The 16,986-nt window shown below is 37.3% G+C and overlaps 1 protein-coding gene across 1 annotated transcript; it reads left to right on the top strand.

The window, feature by feature from the left end:
* Positions 1–111: 111 nt before the first annotated feature.
* Positions 112–15,707, top strand: chpt1 (choline phosphotransferase 1). The gene is made up of 8 exons (XM_041255094.1): positions 112–568; positions 8,646–8,793; positions 9,297–9,438; positions 10,731–10,815; positions 12,409–12,540; positions 13,196–13,354; positions 14,298–14,423; positions 14,603–15,707. The coding sequence occupies exons 1-8, from the start codon at positions 329–331 to the stop codon at positions 14,729–14,731; spliced, it is 1,161 nt and encodes a 386-aa protein (XP_041111028.1). The 5' UTR covers positions 112–328; the 3' UTR covers positions 14,732–15,707.
* Positions 15,708–16,986: the final 1,279 nt, after the last annotated feature.

Raw genomic sequence — 16,986 nt, forward strand, 5'->3', positions numbered from 1 at the left:
TAAAGTATGGACTAAATGTGTACTGTATGTAGCAACACCGCAAACAGTGCAGCCGGGAAATTGGTGTCTGTCTGTAGTTCAAATAGCATTCACTTAAATTTCCCGGCTGCGCTACCTTCCGGGCTCTGATTTCCTTCTCCAGCAGCAGCACGAACACACGGTGATACAGAACAACGGCAGCAACTACTGGCGCGCTCTTGTAAAATGAGTTTATTTGCAAAGGATTAAATGATTGAAAACATAGCTCGTGGAAGCCAAAACATCAGACTACAAAATCGCCGTGTTTTTAAAGGGGTACCCTTGTGAAATCCTACATAAAAAAATAACAATGGCACAGTGTATGTGGCCGGAGCCCATGACAGCTCCACAGCTGAAACGACTGGAGGAACATAAATACAGCTCTTCGGGTCGATCGATGTTCGAGCCGCCGATGCAGATCTACTGGAACTGGCTGGTTGAACTAATCCCAACCTGGGTAGCCCCCAATACTCTCACTATAGTTGGACTTGTTATTAATGTCGCCACAACATTTATCCTAATGTGCTACTGTCCCTCTGCCAGAGAGGAGGTAAGAAAAAAAAAAAAAAACTTAATTAGTAACTTAATAGTTTTATTTTCTGTTGTAAAGAAGGGCGAAGTTAAAAAAATAACAACCATCAAAACTTCACGTTCCCTGTACGTGAATAATATCTTGTCGACGCGCTTGGAGTAAATTGACACCAGGCAGGTTTATATTTAGTTTCCAAGTGGAACCAAAAAACACCCAATGCGGGCTTTATGTTTAGTTTAGGTTACACGAGAGGGTACAGCTTATGAAAAGTAGTGATTTTATCAGTTCGTGTTTAATAATAATGCAAATACCCACGCACACAAAAATATGGAATTATGTGGCAGAAATTTCATAGCTCAGTAAATAGCAAACAAGCAGAACGCCAAAGCTATATATATAATTAAGTAGTTTGTGTGTGATTGGAACGGCTCCCTACGTTTAGTAACTACAAGTTCATTATAAAAAAAGGCTCAGTGTTACTTAATGAGTTAGGAACAGTATGAATGCTGTCTTTTTAATTTCCCAATCTGTCAAATTGAAATTCATTTTCTCTTTTTATTTAGATTTAGAATCGTAACATCTTTACAGTTTAACCTTTTTTAAATAAAAAGAGGGTTGGAGTGTTTCTGTGTTGTTCCCTGAATGTTAAGAAAACCTGAATGAACAAAAAACTGGGAGTTCTGTAGAAGTGTATTGAAGCTAAAAACGTGTAACATGTTTAGTATGTCCAAAAACAACAAAACAAAACAAAAAACAATAGGTATTTCTACATTGTCTTATCTAAACATGTTATCTTGGGCTTTCTTTCCAATACACAGGACAGGTATCTGACATTCCAGCAGTGGGTGCAGTGCTTGCAGTAAGCCATTTGGAATTCATGAGCACTGATTAATCCACCTATTGGGACAATTATACAGACCAGTCTGGCTGCTCTGTATCTGCGCAGCACAATGGGAGTATTAGGAACAGCTCTTAAGTAGATTGTGTTAAAAGCGTGTCAGCATATTTTTGAAATGTCTGCAGACTGATACAGCGGGAAGTGTTGGAGTGGCATATTGATGTGACCTTTACTCTGTACACAAGACAGCTTTACACACAGGTCATTTTTATTGATTACAAAGGCTGTCCACTCACGCTGCTTAAATGAGTGTGAGTCTATTTAGTGCATTTAGAAACACAGCTATGTTATTGGAATAGAACGCAATATATTTCTACCTAAAATAACTAAATAGTTTTCTGAGTAATTTCCAACACTGAACTATTGTATAGTGTGTGTTTGAGCTGCAGGTAGTGTCCAGTAGTTCTAACGCATGAACAGTTCAGGTCTGAATAATACGTTTGGTTTATGAAGAGATTATAATGGATCACTGTATTTAATGGCTAAAGCATTAAGATCCAAATCCATAGCTTTGCCCAGATTTTGTTCCATCAAATTTGAGCTGTTACAGTTAATCCAACAGACAGGTTAGCCTTTACAATCTGGTGTTGTTTCAGTCCGATCAATGATATTAAGGGACTTCTGGTGTTACGAAATGGGGCTTTGACAAAACAGTTAATCTGAAACGTTGCATAACAGAGCCAGTAGTATAAGAAACAGAGATTCATCCCACTTCCCACTGTACGAGTGACTTAAATAATTTACAGATACTTAACACATTTTAATGGTTAATTGGTGTAGACGATTGGTGTCCTAGTAGTGCATGTATTCTTCGTTGGATTCCCCTGATGTGATATATAATAATAATAATCTTTATATAGTGCCTTTCATAGTGGACCACCATCACAAATTGCTTTACAAGATACGAGACTAGGGTGTAGGTTAAGTGACTTGCTCAGGGTCAGACAGTGAATCAGTGGCTGAGCTGGGGTTTGAACTGGGAAGCACTTGGTTACAAGCCCTTTTCTTTAACCACAGGACCACACAGTCTCCAGATTTAGTTTTGTGGTTTACTGGTGACTCAAGAATATAGCTGCATGAATTGATTATTCGAATCAAGCGCTCCACAGGTTAGGGTCATTGGTTTTGAGTAGGCTAATTTACCATTCCAAGTGAAATGAGTCAAAACAGCTGCTCCTTACATAGCCAAGCAGCTGTTTATTCACTTGTTTCGCTTGGAATGGTAAATGTCAGACCCTGATTTCTGTGGAGAACTCAATATGAATAATTGGTTCCTGCAGCACTACTCGGAAAATACCAGACTTTTGCTCTGGGTGTAAAATGTGATCCTGGAGAGAGAATGTGGAGCTGTTTTTTGCCGTACCAGCAGCTACACTCAGTGAGTGCTGGTGCTCATACTGTACATAGGTGTGGTTACACTGTGGTCTGCCCTCCCAAAAAGGGGACAACCAAGGTCTATATGAAGTACTTTCTTTCAGCACTGCAGGCCATACAGGTATAGAGAAGATGATTGCACTCAGAATAACATATAGACCTAACTCTTCTAATATTAAATAACTCCAAAACAGCAGAACAGGAAGAAAACTACAGTAATATATTAATAGTACATCTATTCCCCCCCTTTTTTTTTTTTTTTTTTTGGTAAAATTGTGCCATTGAATGACTCGAGGAATCAGTAAGCACCTGGTAAGCTGCTTGCCAACTGTTGTTTTACAGCTAATCACCCATTTCTTAATTTGCTTTAATTCCTGTAAAATCATCCAGGTCTTGACTGCACAGCCCATGCAAGTTGTGAGTTCTACCTTTGTGTGATACAATACTGTGTTTTATGCCGTATAGTCTACAGTATAACATTAAAAAAAAAACTTTTTTTTTTTTTTTGTGTTATTCCCACTACAAAACAGTTTGCTTATTGCTTAAAATTAAAGACCACAAACCATCTGTAAATGGTGCTTATAAAATAAAGAAATGCTGCCAATGAAGTATTGTTTATTATTACAAAATAACAAACTGGCCTTAACACTGTTTGAGTCATTGAACAGCAATTTCTCACTTAGTGATACACACAGTGTACTGTATGCTTCTGCATATGATCCTGCTAGCAGGTGTTAAAAGGCAGATCTCGTCTTGGGTACTGTTTTCCCAGGGACCATGTGAAGACCGTCAAGTTTAATATGTCCGCTGTGTTTCATCATCACCAGCTGCTGTTGGTGAAAGTTCTCTCCAGTATATGTGTGGTGTGTCAACTATAAAATAATTATACAAAATTGAAATGTTAGACTGTTTCAGTCCACAGGATACTTGAGTTACAAACTTGACTATATTAGACAGCATCAGCTCCCATTTATTTTTAATTAAGTCTGGGGGAAAAAAAATCAAAAGATTGTAATGTTTTACTGGCGATGTAAAGTTAAGGTAAAATTTTGACAAAGTGAGCCAATACACTGGCAACACAGGGATCACATGGATTTAAAAGTAATTCCTGATGTGACTTGACAGTGGTTAAAAATACACCAACAACCTGTCAGGGAGCTTCTGTGTGTGTTCTATACCGTGGTGAGTATTAACATTTGGTAAGTATTTTTCCCCTCAGTAGCATGCAATAAATGTTAATTTTGAAATGTTTTAACATGTCTGTTTCTGAATCTAATAAGGCATTGTTGGATCGAGGTTTTTAGACTGTTATTTAAGACTTTTTTAAACCCGATACGTTGAGAAGAGTAGCAAAATATGTCTCCCAGACTTCTGCAGCAAGCCTGTACATGTGGCATCTAGTGACAAGTGCATGTGGCATGCAGTGACAAGTAGTCTAGAAGACTTGATACTTCCAGAATTGAATATAGATACATTGAAATAGGGTCAGTGCTTGGGATCAAGACTTTTTAAAATTGAATTAGGTTTTTGATTAACATTTCATTCAGACAGGTACTATACATGATTGTGTATCTGAGACCACAGTGTGTCAATATAATTTATTACTTACAGACTGTTTAGGTTGGTTAATATTAGTAGAGAGACAGAGAAAGAGAGAAAGAGACGCCCACTGCCGCTGAGAATTCATAGGGATACTGTAGCATACATTTAATCAGCCTTTTCAGAGAATTTCTACTCTGGGTTTCGTACCAGCATACTGTACTTTACTGGACAGTAAGATACAGTTAGAAATTCCTTAAACTAACAATTCACTCCTGTATAGTCTACATGTAACCGTCCAGTGTCAGCTTCAATAGCCGTTGATCTTTTATAGCTTGTTTGCCAGACCCTAATTATCCCTTATCTTGGACTATACAATACTTATAAGAGAGTCCAACATTAGAGGTAATTGGGGCCTGTAAAATCAGATGCAGTTTTACAAAACCAGAAAATTCGGCTTGAGTTTGTGACCTTGAAATACTGATTTAGATCCAAAATAGTGACCCTGTGGTTTTGACACACGTCTTTCTAAAACAACTCTGTGACACAACTGCTAGCAATCCAAAGAAGTGGATCATGTGATTTTCTTGCCCAATATTTCAAGACTTCAAATGTCTGCTGGACCATCTGTGCTTTTACTTAGTGTTTCTGTGAGGGTCTCAGAGTTATTTAAAATTATAATTAGGGCTTCTGTTTTTTGGTTTTTATTAATTGTATTTTTTGGTGCTTATTTTTAGGTATTTGAGTTTTATGTAAATCAGTTTTTTTCGGTGCTTTCATTTTTGATATACTGCATGTAATTAGTGCTTTCGGTTACTTTCCAAAATGCTTGAGTGTTTTTTTCTGTCAAAATATGTAGTAATTTGACAGTACTTGCACACTTAAATTGTACCTTCTTTCCTTTGCTGTCTTCCACAACGAAATCCCTATGGTCACGGACACATTCTTCTGGGGTTTTTATTTACATTACACCAGAATTCTGTTTTAAATCCTCTGTATCTTATATGTAATACAGCTTTAAATTCCGCTAACAAGCCTCTATTCCTGATGGTAATCTTGTTTTAAATCTTGGTAGTATAGTCTCCAATAGAAATGTAGGAATGTGCTGTCGCTCAGTAGTTTGGGCGGGTTTAAAATATTTAGAACTAAATGATAGATACAAGTCAGGAAGGCGGGACATTGCCCAGCAGCACTAGGAAATGTATTTATTTTTATTTTTGTAGTAGGTTTTATTTTTTAATGGGGAAAAGGGTAAAGTCAGCGTGAATTGATTAACCATTTCTACAGTTTTTCCGGTGTTTACTGGATGTACACAGATTTCATTTTTTTTTTTTTTTTGTATCGGGGGGTGTTTTTATCAGGTTTTTATCCGTTAAAACCGAAAATCAGAGGCCTTAATCATAATGTGTCATTATAGTGAATGTCACAGCAATACAGTTTACTAACTTTATTTTCTGCTAGACAGGGAGGAGGTTGTTCAGACATTTTTATGATCGTTATCTTTTTTTTTCTGTATAAATTGTATTTGTATTTCAACATCAGAAGCTAAATGAATTTGGGCTTGTATTGGATATAAGACCTCCAGGAATCACCAGCTGAACTGTAAGAAGTGGTGTTGGTAATTTAGTCTCCTTTTTATCCTTTAATTATCCAAGTTTTGTTACATTTCGTATACTCCTTTAACAAAGACGAGTCATGACGGCTCAGAACTGGCAGTGATGCGGCATTTTGGTCTGTGTGAATTGCCTATCGTCACGGAGCCATTGTATTTTATGCCGTTTCTGAACCATCTTGCACTGTCGAACTGTCAACTCTTGTGTGAAATGCTGTGCCGATATTGAAGCACTATAGTGGCTGTGGATTGAAAGTCAACATGGCACGTGACTGTATACTGAACGTGTTGGGTATTTTTGTCGTTGGTGTTATGCGATTTTTTTTTTTTTTTTTTCCCAATTACAATGGCTGATCAAGAAGGAGGTAGTATTTGAAGTCTGGAATAATTGTTAACTTTGCAGGCTGACGAGGAGGTGAATTCACAAATAGAAGGGACAGTGCGTGATGCTGTAATTTATGGGCGAATCGCCGTTGCCATGAAAACGATCTGTTGACTGACAGGTTTGAAAGTTGTACTCACATGATCGCTTTACCTGTGGAAAAGTCTTATGACGGTATCATACAGGCATAGATTGCACAATTTTTTGCTGTGTGTGAGTATTTTAACCCTTAGCAGTCCGTTTATTCAGGCGCTTCAAGTCCAGTTTATTTTCACACGCTCTGTTTATTTTACAAGCGCTGTTTTAAGTTTTTTTTTTTTCACAGTAAAACAGGTTTAAAAGGCACTGCATATCAACAGGTCACTCAGGACTGCTAAGCCCCACCCCTTGTTCTCTGTTTTTATCACATACCTCTTCATAGTCGTACACACTGATAAATCATCTCCTGATTACTCGTTTTATCACCAAACTCCTCAATAATGCGATCCATGTCATTATTTTATTACTATAACATCTCAAAAAGCTCTGCAGATGTCTGTGATATTCTTTGAGCGCTGGATGCAGAAGTTTATGTCAGTGTTATCTCTGTGGTGCAGGGGCTCTGTGTATTTCTCAGATCCACCCCTTTTTTTTCCGTCTTGTATCGGTCTCACTTGGCCATTGAAAGTTTTCTCATCTTTTTCCGGAGAAAAAATGACTAGAGACCTGTGCTTTATGTCTTTTTGATGATGTCGGAACGGAAAGGGAAAATTGTAATGTCGGACCTGGTCCGACATAGGACTGCAAAAGGGTTAAGGAGTTTATTTAATGTCAGTAATAATCTCAGTAGTTTCATTTGTGTGAAAGGGGCTTTAGTGTAGTACAGAACATATTATATGGCCCCAGGCTTGTAGTAAATTGTGTGTGTATGTGTTTATTTATTTATTTATTTGTTTATTTTAAATTCGAAGTGGTTAAAATCCCATTACTGCAAAATCCATGTGCAGAATGTGTCAGGGTCCTAATTGATTAATTCATAGTCAGTTAGATCCAGCCACGGGGTATAAAAGAGATGCCAGCAGTTGTTCTGGGGTGCTAGTTTAGCGTCCACACAAAAGGACTGCTTCATGTTTAGTCAGGCTTAATGCGTACACACTATTAAAATAGTTTGGTTACAGTTCCTAGCAGCGTAATGGACTGTCAAACTTAATACAATAGTATCCCAGCATGCACTATCTGTTTACAAACTTACAAACGTGGAGCTCATGCCACAGAAGACATAGGGCTTAGCATAAACATTATGGGATTGTTTCTTAAAAACACAAGGTCAGCAACGGCTTTGCTTAGGCTCCGTCAACATGCCATAAATATGACGGTGTGGCTCCACGATCCACCATTTTACAGCATAAGCCTAAAAACGGTACAGCAGTACCGATAGTCGTTCTCAGCCCCTTCAGGCGCCTGTTCTGAGTGCTGTATTTATAATGTCCACGCATCAAAACATTACAGAAAGCATTTTGAGGTATTGGAGGATACACAAAAAATATAGTTTGGTATTACACACTTCTGACAAACCGCACTACGTAATGAGATGTAATTTAGAACTGGACTCCTGGACTCCTGTGGACAGGGCCTTAGATAGAGGGTTCAGAGAAACAGGGTATGCTGTCTGTCCTGCACCGAGATAGCCTTTGCTTGGGTGCTAATTTATTTTGGTTTAGTTTTCATTAGTTTTTTTTTTAAACTTGTTGTTTCTTTTAATGGTTTGTTAATAAAAGCTCTTTTTGAACTGCAATCTCCTGCCTCTGCTATTCTTTCTGCTAGCCTTGACCGCAGCGCTTCACTTCCACAACACGTTTGCTACTCTGTGGTTGCTCATGCTGCCCACGAAAGCTGAACTGACCTAAATAGCTTATTTGAAAGGAGATTATGTAGGCATTTGCTAATTGGAAAACTCTGATATTTCCACGTGCAAATGACCTACTCAGAAGTGCTCGTTTAAAGACGTTATCCTTGTAAAGGTAATATCGATTCTGCAGTTTTTTTTTTTGTTTTTTTTTTTTTTTTTTTTACAATATACAAGAGCCATCGAGCAGTGTTATGGTGCACCATTAAAAAAGGGTCCCTTCCTTTAACCTGTTTTAATTGAATTAAGGTTAAAAACCAAACATGATTGTATTGCAGGCAGGGCAGAATCAATATTTTAATTACTTCTGTTAGAAATAAATGCAATGTCCCAAATTTGTGATGAGTAAAATTCTCTGTGGTTTACAACACATGTTATTTAAATTGGCCTCCTTTATTATTTCAGGCACCAGGATGGGCATTCATATTAAGTGCATTAGGTCTTTTCATCTACCAGTCCTTGGACGCAATCGATGGAAAGCAAGCCCGAAGAACAAACAGCAGCTCTCCACTTGGGGAACTGTTTGATCACGGCTGTGACGCTGTCTCAACAGGTAATTAATTTCAGCACAGTATGTTGTTGTTGTTGGAAAACCTATGTTCAGCTGGGTGGTATCTTTTTTATATATAATTTTGATAGTCTTGGATAAAATCCATTGGTTCCCGCCTTATCAGCTTTAACAACACTAACACTGTCCTCCTTTTCTAGTGTTTTAAGATCTTTTCATTTTGTTCTTTACACCTTAATTATGGATGTACAGTTTTGTACAAAAAAAATTGGAAACTGTTTCTTCCTGTTACATTATCACCCCCTATGCAGAAGGTCAAGTGTTGTCTTTGACACCTCCATGAGGCAAATCGAGTAAAAGTAAAGAACCAAAAGATCTTTAACAGCAGAAAATAGGACCAGTGATATTGCTTATGCATGTAAAAAAGTAAGAATTATTATTATTATTTTGAAACCTTGATTTGCACTACTTTTAAGTTGACTAACCACATGTTTGAATCCTTGTGAATTCAGCTGTGCTCTGTCTAACTATGTATTTCTTTTTTCAAGTTTTTGTTGCTATAGGAACGTGTATAGCTGTGCGCATGGGAACCGATTCTAACTGGATGTTCTTCTGTGGTTTTATTGGCATGTTCATGTTTTATTGCGCGCACTGGCAGACGTATGTTTCTGGAACACTGAGATTTGGATTGTAAGTAAACTCTCTTTATAAAGGGGTCAGTGGAATGTGTACATTTCGGTTGTTATTACTTCATACTACATTGGTGTTTGTGTTCGTGCATTCAACCATGGAAGGTGAAATGTATATTGGGGACACAAAGTACCACACTTTCTTTAAAATAACCAGTATGTGTAAAGACTTTCTGTTTTCTGATTACAGCTAGCCCACTGGATCCTATTATTTATTTTAACATTGGCAGCATTTAGTCCAGTCATTGTTTTACATCATTTAAGTGGAATATTTTATGTTTTAACAAACTCAATTATTCATTCAAAAAATAAGCTTGATTTAGCCACTTAGACACTCCTAGTATGTAAATCATGGAACCAAAATGAAAGTAGTCTATTCTAAGAACTAAATTAACATGCAATATTATCCTTTGTTTGTGTGTGTGTCTTGGCTCAAAGAGTGGAAAAAAAAAAACAGTGTATTGATTACACCAGTGCAGTGTAACCCTCAGTCCTGGGAATCCTGTATTTATGAAATGTATTTATAGTGAAACTGGCTGCAAACAAAATGGCAAGTGTTTAGCACAAGACAGAAGAGCATGTCTCCTGGTGGACTTGTAGAACATTAACACATCAGCAGTTTTATTTCAGCTCAGCTACGTGACAATTCAAGCAGGGGCCTGACAGTTGTCTGTTCCCATTCTGAACTGCATTGAATGTCATAAAGAAGTCATCCATGCTGTCCTGCTGTGCTGCTGCTATCACTGCTGTCTGGTTTACCCTTGTCCACACAGACCCAAGAGCATTCTCTTTCAGTGAACATTTTATGCAACTCTAAGTAATGTGTAGCATTATGAGCGGCCAGCAATTGCCTCTGCTTGCCAAGAGGTGTCATTGCTCAAATTATTATAATTTTTTTTCTGGAATGCATAAAATGTATGTTGAGAAACAAGTTACTGTTTTACTTTATTTCTATTTCTGTTTGGGTGTGGTCCTTTTCCATTCCATCTCCAAAGATAAAACCAAGATTTTAAAATTGAATTCAGCTGAACCAGGGGTAGGGTGTGCAATAATGTTTGAAGGAGCTTTTGAACTTGTGTTGAAGGCATTTTGAAAGTCAACTGCAAGCTGATTTGTGGAGCTCTTTTTATTTTTGTAGCAGCTGAGAATACATAGACTGTGAATATCTGTTTAAATTATATCATTATTGTAGATAGCTGACAGCACTGTGCATGTACTAAGGAATGATAGGATTGATGTGGTGCTGCTGATTTGGGTGTGTGTGAATAGTTCTATTTCTTCCTCGGTTTTCAGAATTGATGTGACAGAAGTCCAGATCTCCATTACAATCATGTATTTGATGACAGCCTTTGGAGGAACCGGCTTGTGGGATTACAGGGTAATAAAGAATTGCATACTTCCAGTAGATATATTTTAACGTGCAATTGCGAACAAAATATTGTTGAGTTAAAATCGATTGAGGGTCTAGGTCGGCCAGGGTGTCCTCGGCTCACTGCGCACCAGCGCCCCCTGTAGTCTGGCCGGGCGCCTGTGGGCTTGCCTGTTAGCTGCCCGGGAGCTGCGTTGTTCTCCTACGCTGTAGCTCCTGGGCGGCTGCATGCTGAATCTGCAGCGTGTAAAGAAGTGGGCTGCTGACGGCATAAGCTTCGGAGGACAGCATGTGTTCATCTTTGCTGCTCCCGAGTCAGCGCAGGGGTGGTAGCGGTGAGTTGAGCCTAAATAGTAATTGGGCATTTCAAATTGGGAGAAAATAACAAAAGTAATTGGCAATTTACTAAATTTAAAAAAAAAAAAAAAAGTGATTGGGCATTCCAAATCGGGGGAAAATTGGGGAGGGGGTGGGGGGGGTTCTGGGCAAATAATATTTTGATTTTATATTTGAATTCCCTCAACATATTGTAAAGTGTTCAGGATTTTTAAATAAATAAATAAAAAACCTACAATACCATAACAGTCCTCCTGAATAAGGATGTGGAGATCATTTATGCCAGCCTGTCTGAATCATTTCAAGAAGCTTGTGCTATTAATTGCTGTTTACATACTGTATGTTGTAACAGTTTCCAAAGAAGAGTGATTTTCGATGTGAAGGTCTGTACCAGGATAGGTCCCAGCTGCTGGTTTTCTGAATGCAAGGTTTTGAAAACTAAAAATGTTGCAAATGAAACTTTTGAGATGTAGCACTACCTTTTAAAGATACCTTGACAGATTCATCAGTTTGCTCAAGAACTTGTTTTTAACCACTTGTTTGTGTATCGTATCGTGTTCTGAGGGCCACATAAGTCTCTTACAATACGACTCTGTTAGTAGGAAGTTTTAAATAATAAGACTGCCTGTTTCATATCGATGCCAAAATATGTTCAATCATATCACTATTGTGACAGGAGTTAGCCAAGGTAAAGCTGTCAGTCTTTGACTTCCTGTATCAATTAATTTTTAAACGTGCCTACAGTAGAACAGCGGCATCCACACAGGGCTATTTTGTACGGTAGAGAAACACTTGAATGCAAAGCCACGGGCCGGAATGGTTGTTTATCTTTTGTTATTATTTCTAGTACTGTACTAGATAAGCTCTTGCTTCAGTCTTTGTTTATTTTTTCTTGTGTGTATCAATGTAACACATTAGAAATACAGCACTGTACAGTGAGCTCTACACTGTTAGATTTTTTTTATAAATTAGGTAGAAGGGGAGGAGTGTTCAAAGACAAATATTTCAATAAGAGCTTTTGTTTCACTTTTACTCTTTGCTGCCCAAGGAAGCTTGAATAAACTGCTACTGAGATGACTAAAAGGTAAATATCTTCATGACACTGGGTCTACCTACCATGGACATGAAGCATCACATGGGCAGATGTTGTTTCCTGTTACACTGGCTTCGGTAATCATTCAGCTGTGCATGTGTGGCTCTTTTTAATAAGAATGTTTACACTGAGAAATAATCACATATCCTCTGCATTGTTGTTTTTCCTTAAAGCTTCCAGTACTAGGATGGAAACTCCAAACCTTTCCACTACTTGGCATAATAGGCGGAGCGCTGTTTTCCTGTTCCAATTACTTCCAAGTCATTTTAAGTGGAGGTGTGGGCAAGAATGGGTCCACAGTTGCAGTAAGTCATATTTTAAATTTCTACATGTTGAACTTTTTTTTGATGGTTAACAGCTTAGAAAAACTGAAACCGTTGTTTATATGGTCTTCACATCTGCCACGTTATAATTCTAGTTTTTTACACAACACCTTATTGGTAAAACTTATTGGGGTTATATAATTTAGTAAAAAGGTAAAGGGCTCCATTTTAATAATGTAAACAGTGTTGGAGTGTGTGTGTACAGGGTTAGAAAGTAACAACTGTGGTACTAGTCTAAACCCTTTGAAACTTGCTAGTCCTGATGTGATGTGAGCCGGAATGAACAACAGCTGTTGACATCCCTAAAATATTAGGCTTAAAATTTGTTTCTCTCTTTCTTTATTGTATTAAAAACAAAAAAAAAGCAGATACAATAAACATTAATGGTCATTACATTGATTGGGTTTCTGCATCTGCCTTCCCCATATTCCAAACCCCAATAAAGTGTGTGGACAACACCATTGACAGCATACTTCTTCATGTAGCATAGCACTGCTTTTTTATAATTTTACATCTAGAAATCAACTAAAGAGACTAACTTGCACATCATGGTGATATTTAGTTCAGTTGATCGTTTTACCTATTTCTTGCATATTTTATGTATTTATTTATGTATTTAATTATTTTTGTCCTATAGGACACCAGTGTGCTTTCTCCAGGCACTCACATAGGTCTTGTCTTAACGATGGCTGTCATGATCTTCAAGAAATCTTCCAGCCAGCTTTTTGAAAACCACTCCTGTCTGTACATCTTAACATTTGGATGTGTGTTTGCCAAGATTGCCAATAAACTTGTTGTAAGTTTTTTTTTTTTTTTTTTTTTGTTATACACAGCTCTTTTTATTGTGCGAATGTCGTTATAATAAAAAATTAATCACATGGTAGTTCAGTGGCATTTGTGCAAGTAGTAAGAATATTAAGTAGATGACTTTTAATATTATTTCTCAGAACTGGTGTCCAGTTAACCCTATGTGACCCTATGGGACACAGGGGACAATTAAACATTTCCAGGGATATACAAACACTTTAATGTCATGGTCTGCAGTACCGTGCCTGGACTGATTTGTGTAGGATGAAATCTAAGAAACGTCATCTTGCATGTGATTAGGGTACAGGTCCTACTTTTTTTTTTTTTTTTTTTTTTTTTTACAATTTGGTACCTGCCTAAGCAAGGAAAATGTTTATCATATTGAAAGAAGCACACATACAGTACCACGTACAATGATAAGATTGAAATATTTCAACTTTATCAAAACAAGCACTGCTGTCATACAGGTTTTTTTTTTTTAAATGTTTTTTTTTCAAAAGCATTGGAATTTAAGTACATTACTTACTGTTATCTGATCAGACTGTTGTCACAAGACCACTTTGAATATGTTCAATTGAAAGGTCATGTTTTGTGTGTCGTCTCTGAGTAACAGCACGGGCCTCCAGCATCACCTCCCGATCTAACACTGGCAGGGGTCCAGGGAGTAAGAGTGGAGCTGATTGGTGAATTCTGTTTTTAGTTGCCAGTCAAGAAAGGTCAAACATTTGAGTTTACATCAAAATGACATAGTGACACCAGTCTTGCACTGCCAGCCTTTCTAGGTATTAAATACACTAATTCTTACAATGGAATTATGGTCAACTTTAGTACATGTTAAGTAGATAGTTTACAGCAGGTTTTGTGCCTATAATGCTAGACCCCTTGCAGGAATGTTTCTGTAATACTGTTTTCTGTATTTCTTTATATATTAGGTGGCACATATGGCAAAAAGTGAGCTTCATCTACAGGATACAGCATTCATTGGACCAGGGCTGCTGTTTTTGAACCAGTATTTCAACAGTTTTATTGATGAATACTTTGTTCTTTGGATAGCAATGGTAATTTTTTTTTCTCTACTCTGTACTGCACCAAACTTGTACCCTCCCTAGTCCAGACTATATAATTGTCTGTCCCTCTTTTTTTTCTTTTTAGTAAGTTTAATAGCAGCTGTTTTGCACTGAAATAGAATGGCAGCTCATTCTCTCACCTTTTCAATTCTGTATTTTTTTTCGTTCAGCTCCTCTCTCTGGTTGATCTGGTGAGATACTGCGGTGGCGTATGCATACAAATTGCATCACATCTTCAGATTCAAGTCTTCAGAATCACGCCTCAAGTTTCTGAGCAGGTTCAAAACCACCATGACTGACTAATAGCCCAAAAAGAGGAGATTATTTCACAGGAACCCCTTTTAAATACAGCAGGCCCAGATGCAGTCCAATAAGAATTCCAAAATGAAAATCTAATACATTTTGACACTGTAATCCAATATTAAATAAATACGATAGTAATTTAAAAGACTTCTATTTTCACTGAACTGACAAAAAAAAAAAAAATATATGGTTTTCAATGATATCTGAAACAGAAGCCAAGTGAAAGGTACCTTTCTGACAAATATTTTGTAATTTGTTTGTTTAATAATGACTCTTCATTGAATGTATCATTCTTTTGATTAGAATGAAATAATAATAAAATTGCAATTGCAATCTTCATTCAAAAACTGATTTTAAAAACGTTCTTATTAATTTACCATCCACTACATTTAAATTAGGTCAACATAACAAAGAAATAGACTTGTGGTATAAAACCATATTCTTTGAAGATTGATTTAAACCAATGGGAGCCATTTTGATTAAGAAGACTCACACAGTCAGCAATAAGCACCTTCAAGGACTGCAAGTACAACAATTTTTAATTATTATCTTTTTAATTATTGAGTGTAATTACTGCATTTTTTTCTATTTTAAATATAATTTATTTGTATGGGTGAGGGAGCTAAAGACTAATTCATTATAAACCATTTTTTTCACAAAGTTTTTCAAATATTTTCATGGCGTAATCTGTCTAATGTATTATTATTATTATTATTATTATTATTATTATTATTATTGTTTACGTATTAGGTGCTAAGTATGCTTCATAAGCAAGATATCAAGCATCTTCTTGCTTAAAACAACATCCAAGATCCATTCTGGGCTTTTCAATGATGAGATAACGGGGTCAAGCACTTATATAAAAAGGAACTGATCGTTTTACAATCCATGTAGAAAACATTTGTTTTAAAAGAAAAAAAACAGGTAAAAAAAAAATCTGTTCTTCTGTTCTGAATAAACTGAAGTCTTGTAGAAAAGTGTCATTCCAGCAGTCTGTTTTGGTTTTAGAATGTATTCATACTGGGGTAAACAGATTAGTTGATGTTCATTTTAAAGCTGAATACACAAATTCACTTATACTGACAGACACTTCTCCACAGCTCCCAATGCCATTTGCAGGTCTACAAAAGGATCCAGCTAAAGTGCAAACGCTTAATATGAGCCAATGAGGATTGCGCTAGGTCTCCCTGAAAGCCTTCCCTCTTGCCATTAGCCTTGATAGGTAAAAGTTTTACCATGACATGGAATTCAGGCAGGCAAAACATAAAGCAGGATTTTCCACTTCTCAGTTATTGCTTGAGGTCAAGCTATAAGGGTAATTAGTAGAAGCAAAGAAGGCATTTGGACCTTCAAGAAACTCCCAGGTTAGGACCGCTTACCTCACTTGAACTAAAAAACAAAAGCTAAAATAAAGTGTACGAAAACACATGCGTCTAAATCTAGCTTGTTACATACATGTCACCCTGTGTTTTGCCTAGACCAAGATAACAACTTGTCCAATTGTATCAAAACTTGCTAAGGGCCTTCTTTAGCACACGTTATCGAGTGCGGGGAAGGAGGCCTCTGTCCGTCTGTTTGGTCAAACTTAGGATGTACAGCGAGTCAGGGTTATTTACATTTCATTTTACTGGTAGCTCTTTTGTATTTACAGCTGTGATGGGGGATTGTCACAACGACGGCCCGAGTGGGTGACGTCAGACCAGAAAAAGGAAATAAACAACGAGAGAGGTGGAGTTTGGTGGAGCTGAGCGAATGGTTTCGCTCATCATTTAATAAATGAACAGACAGCCAGAAAATAAACGATTGTAACAAACACAAAAACACAGGACACGGCACATTCGCCAAAAGAAAAGACAAACAAAACGGACACTACACAAAACACAGTGAGCAGATATTTTAACTTTATTATTTTATTATTTATTACCTCCGTCTCCAATCCCATTCTCCACTCACCGAACACCCAACCCTGAGTGGGCTTTTATGCAGCTGTACCGTGACTCAATTGCTAATCAATCATTCAGTTGGAGTCGCGGTACAACTGCACGTGAATTAATAAAGTGCAATTCCCCGTGCTCACATATTACTACATTTTACTTGCACGTGAAGTGCTGTGCAATCCTCGTGCCTAAACATAAATATACATTTTAAACACTTGTGTTACACAGACCCGTTTATATCCCATGTACCAATGACTATACACCAACATTAACACGCAACACAAAATACACACAGGGACGGGCACTTTGCCATA

This window comes from Polyodon spathula, chromosome 7, assembly GCF_017654505.1.
Source record: "Polyodon spathula isolate WHYD16114869_AA chromosome 7, ASM1765450v1, whole genome shotgun sequence".
Taxonomy (NCBI): domain Eukaryota; kingdom Metazoa; phylum Chordata; class Actinopteri; order Acipenseriformes; family Polyodontidae; genus Polyodon; species Polyodon spathula.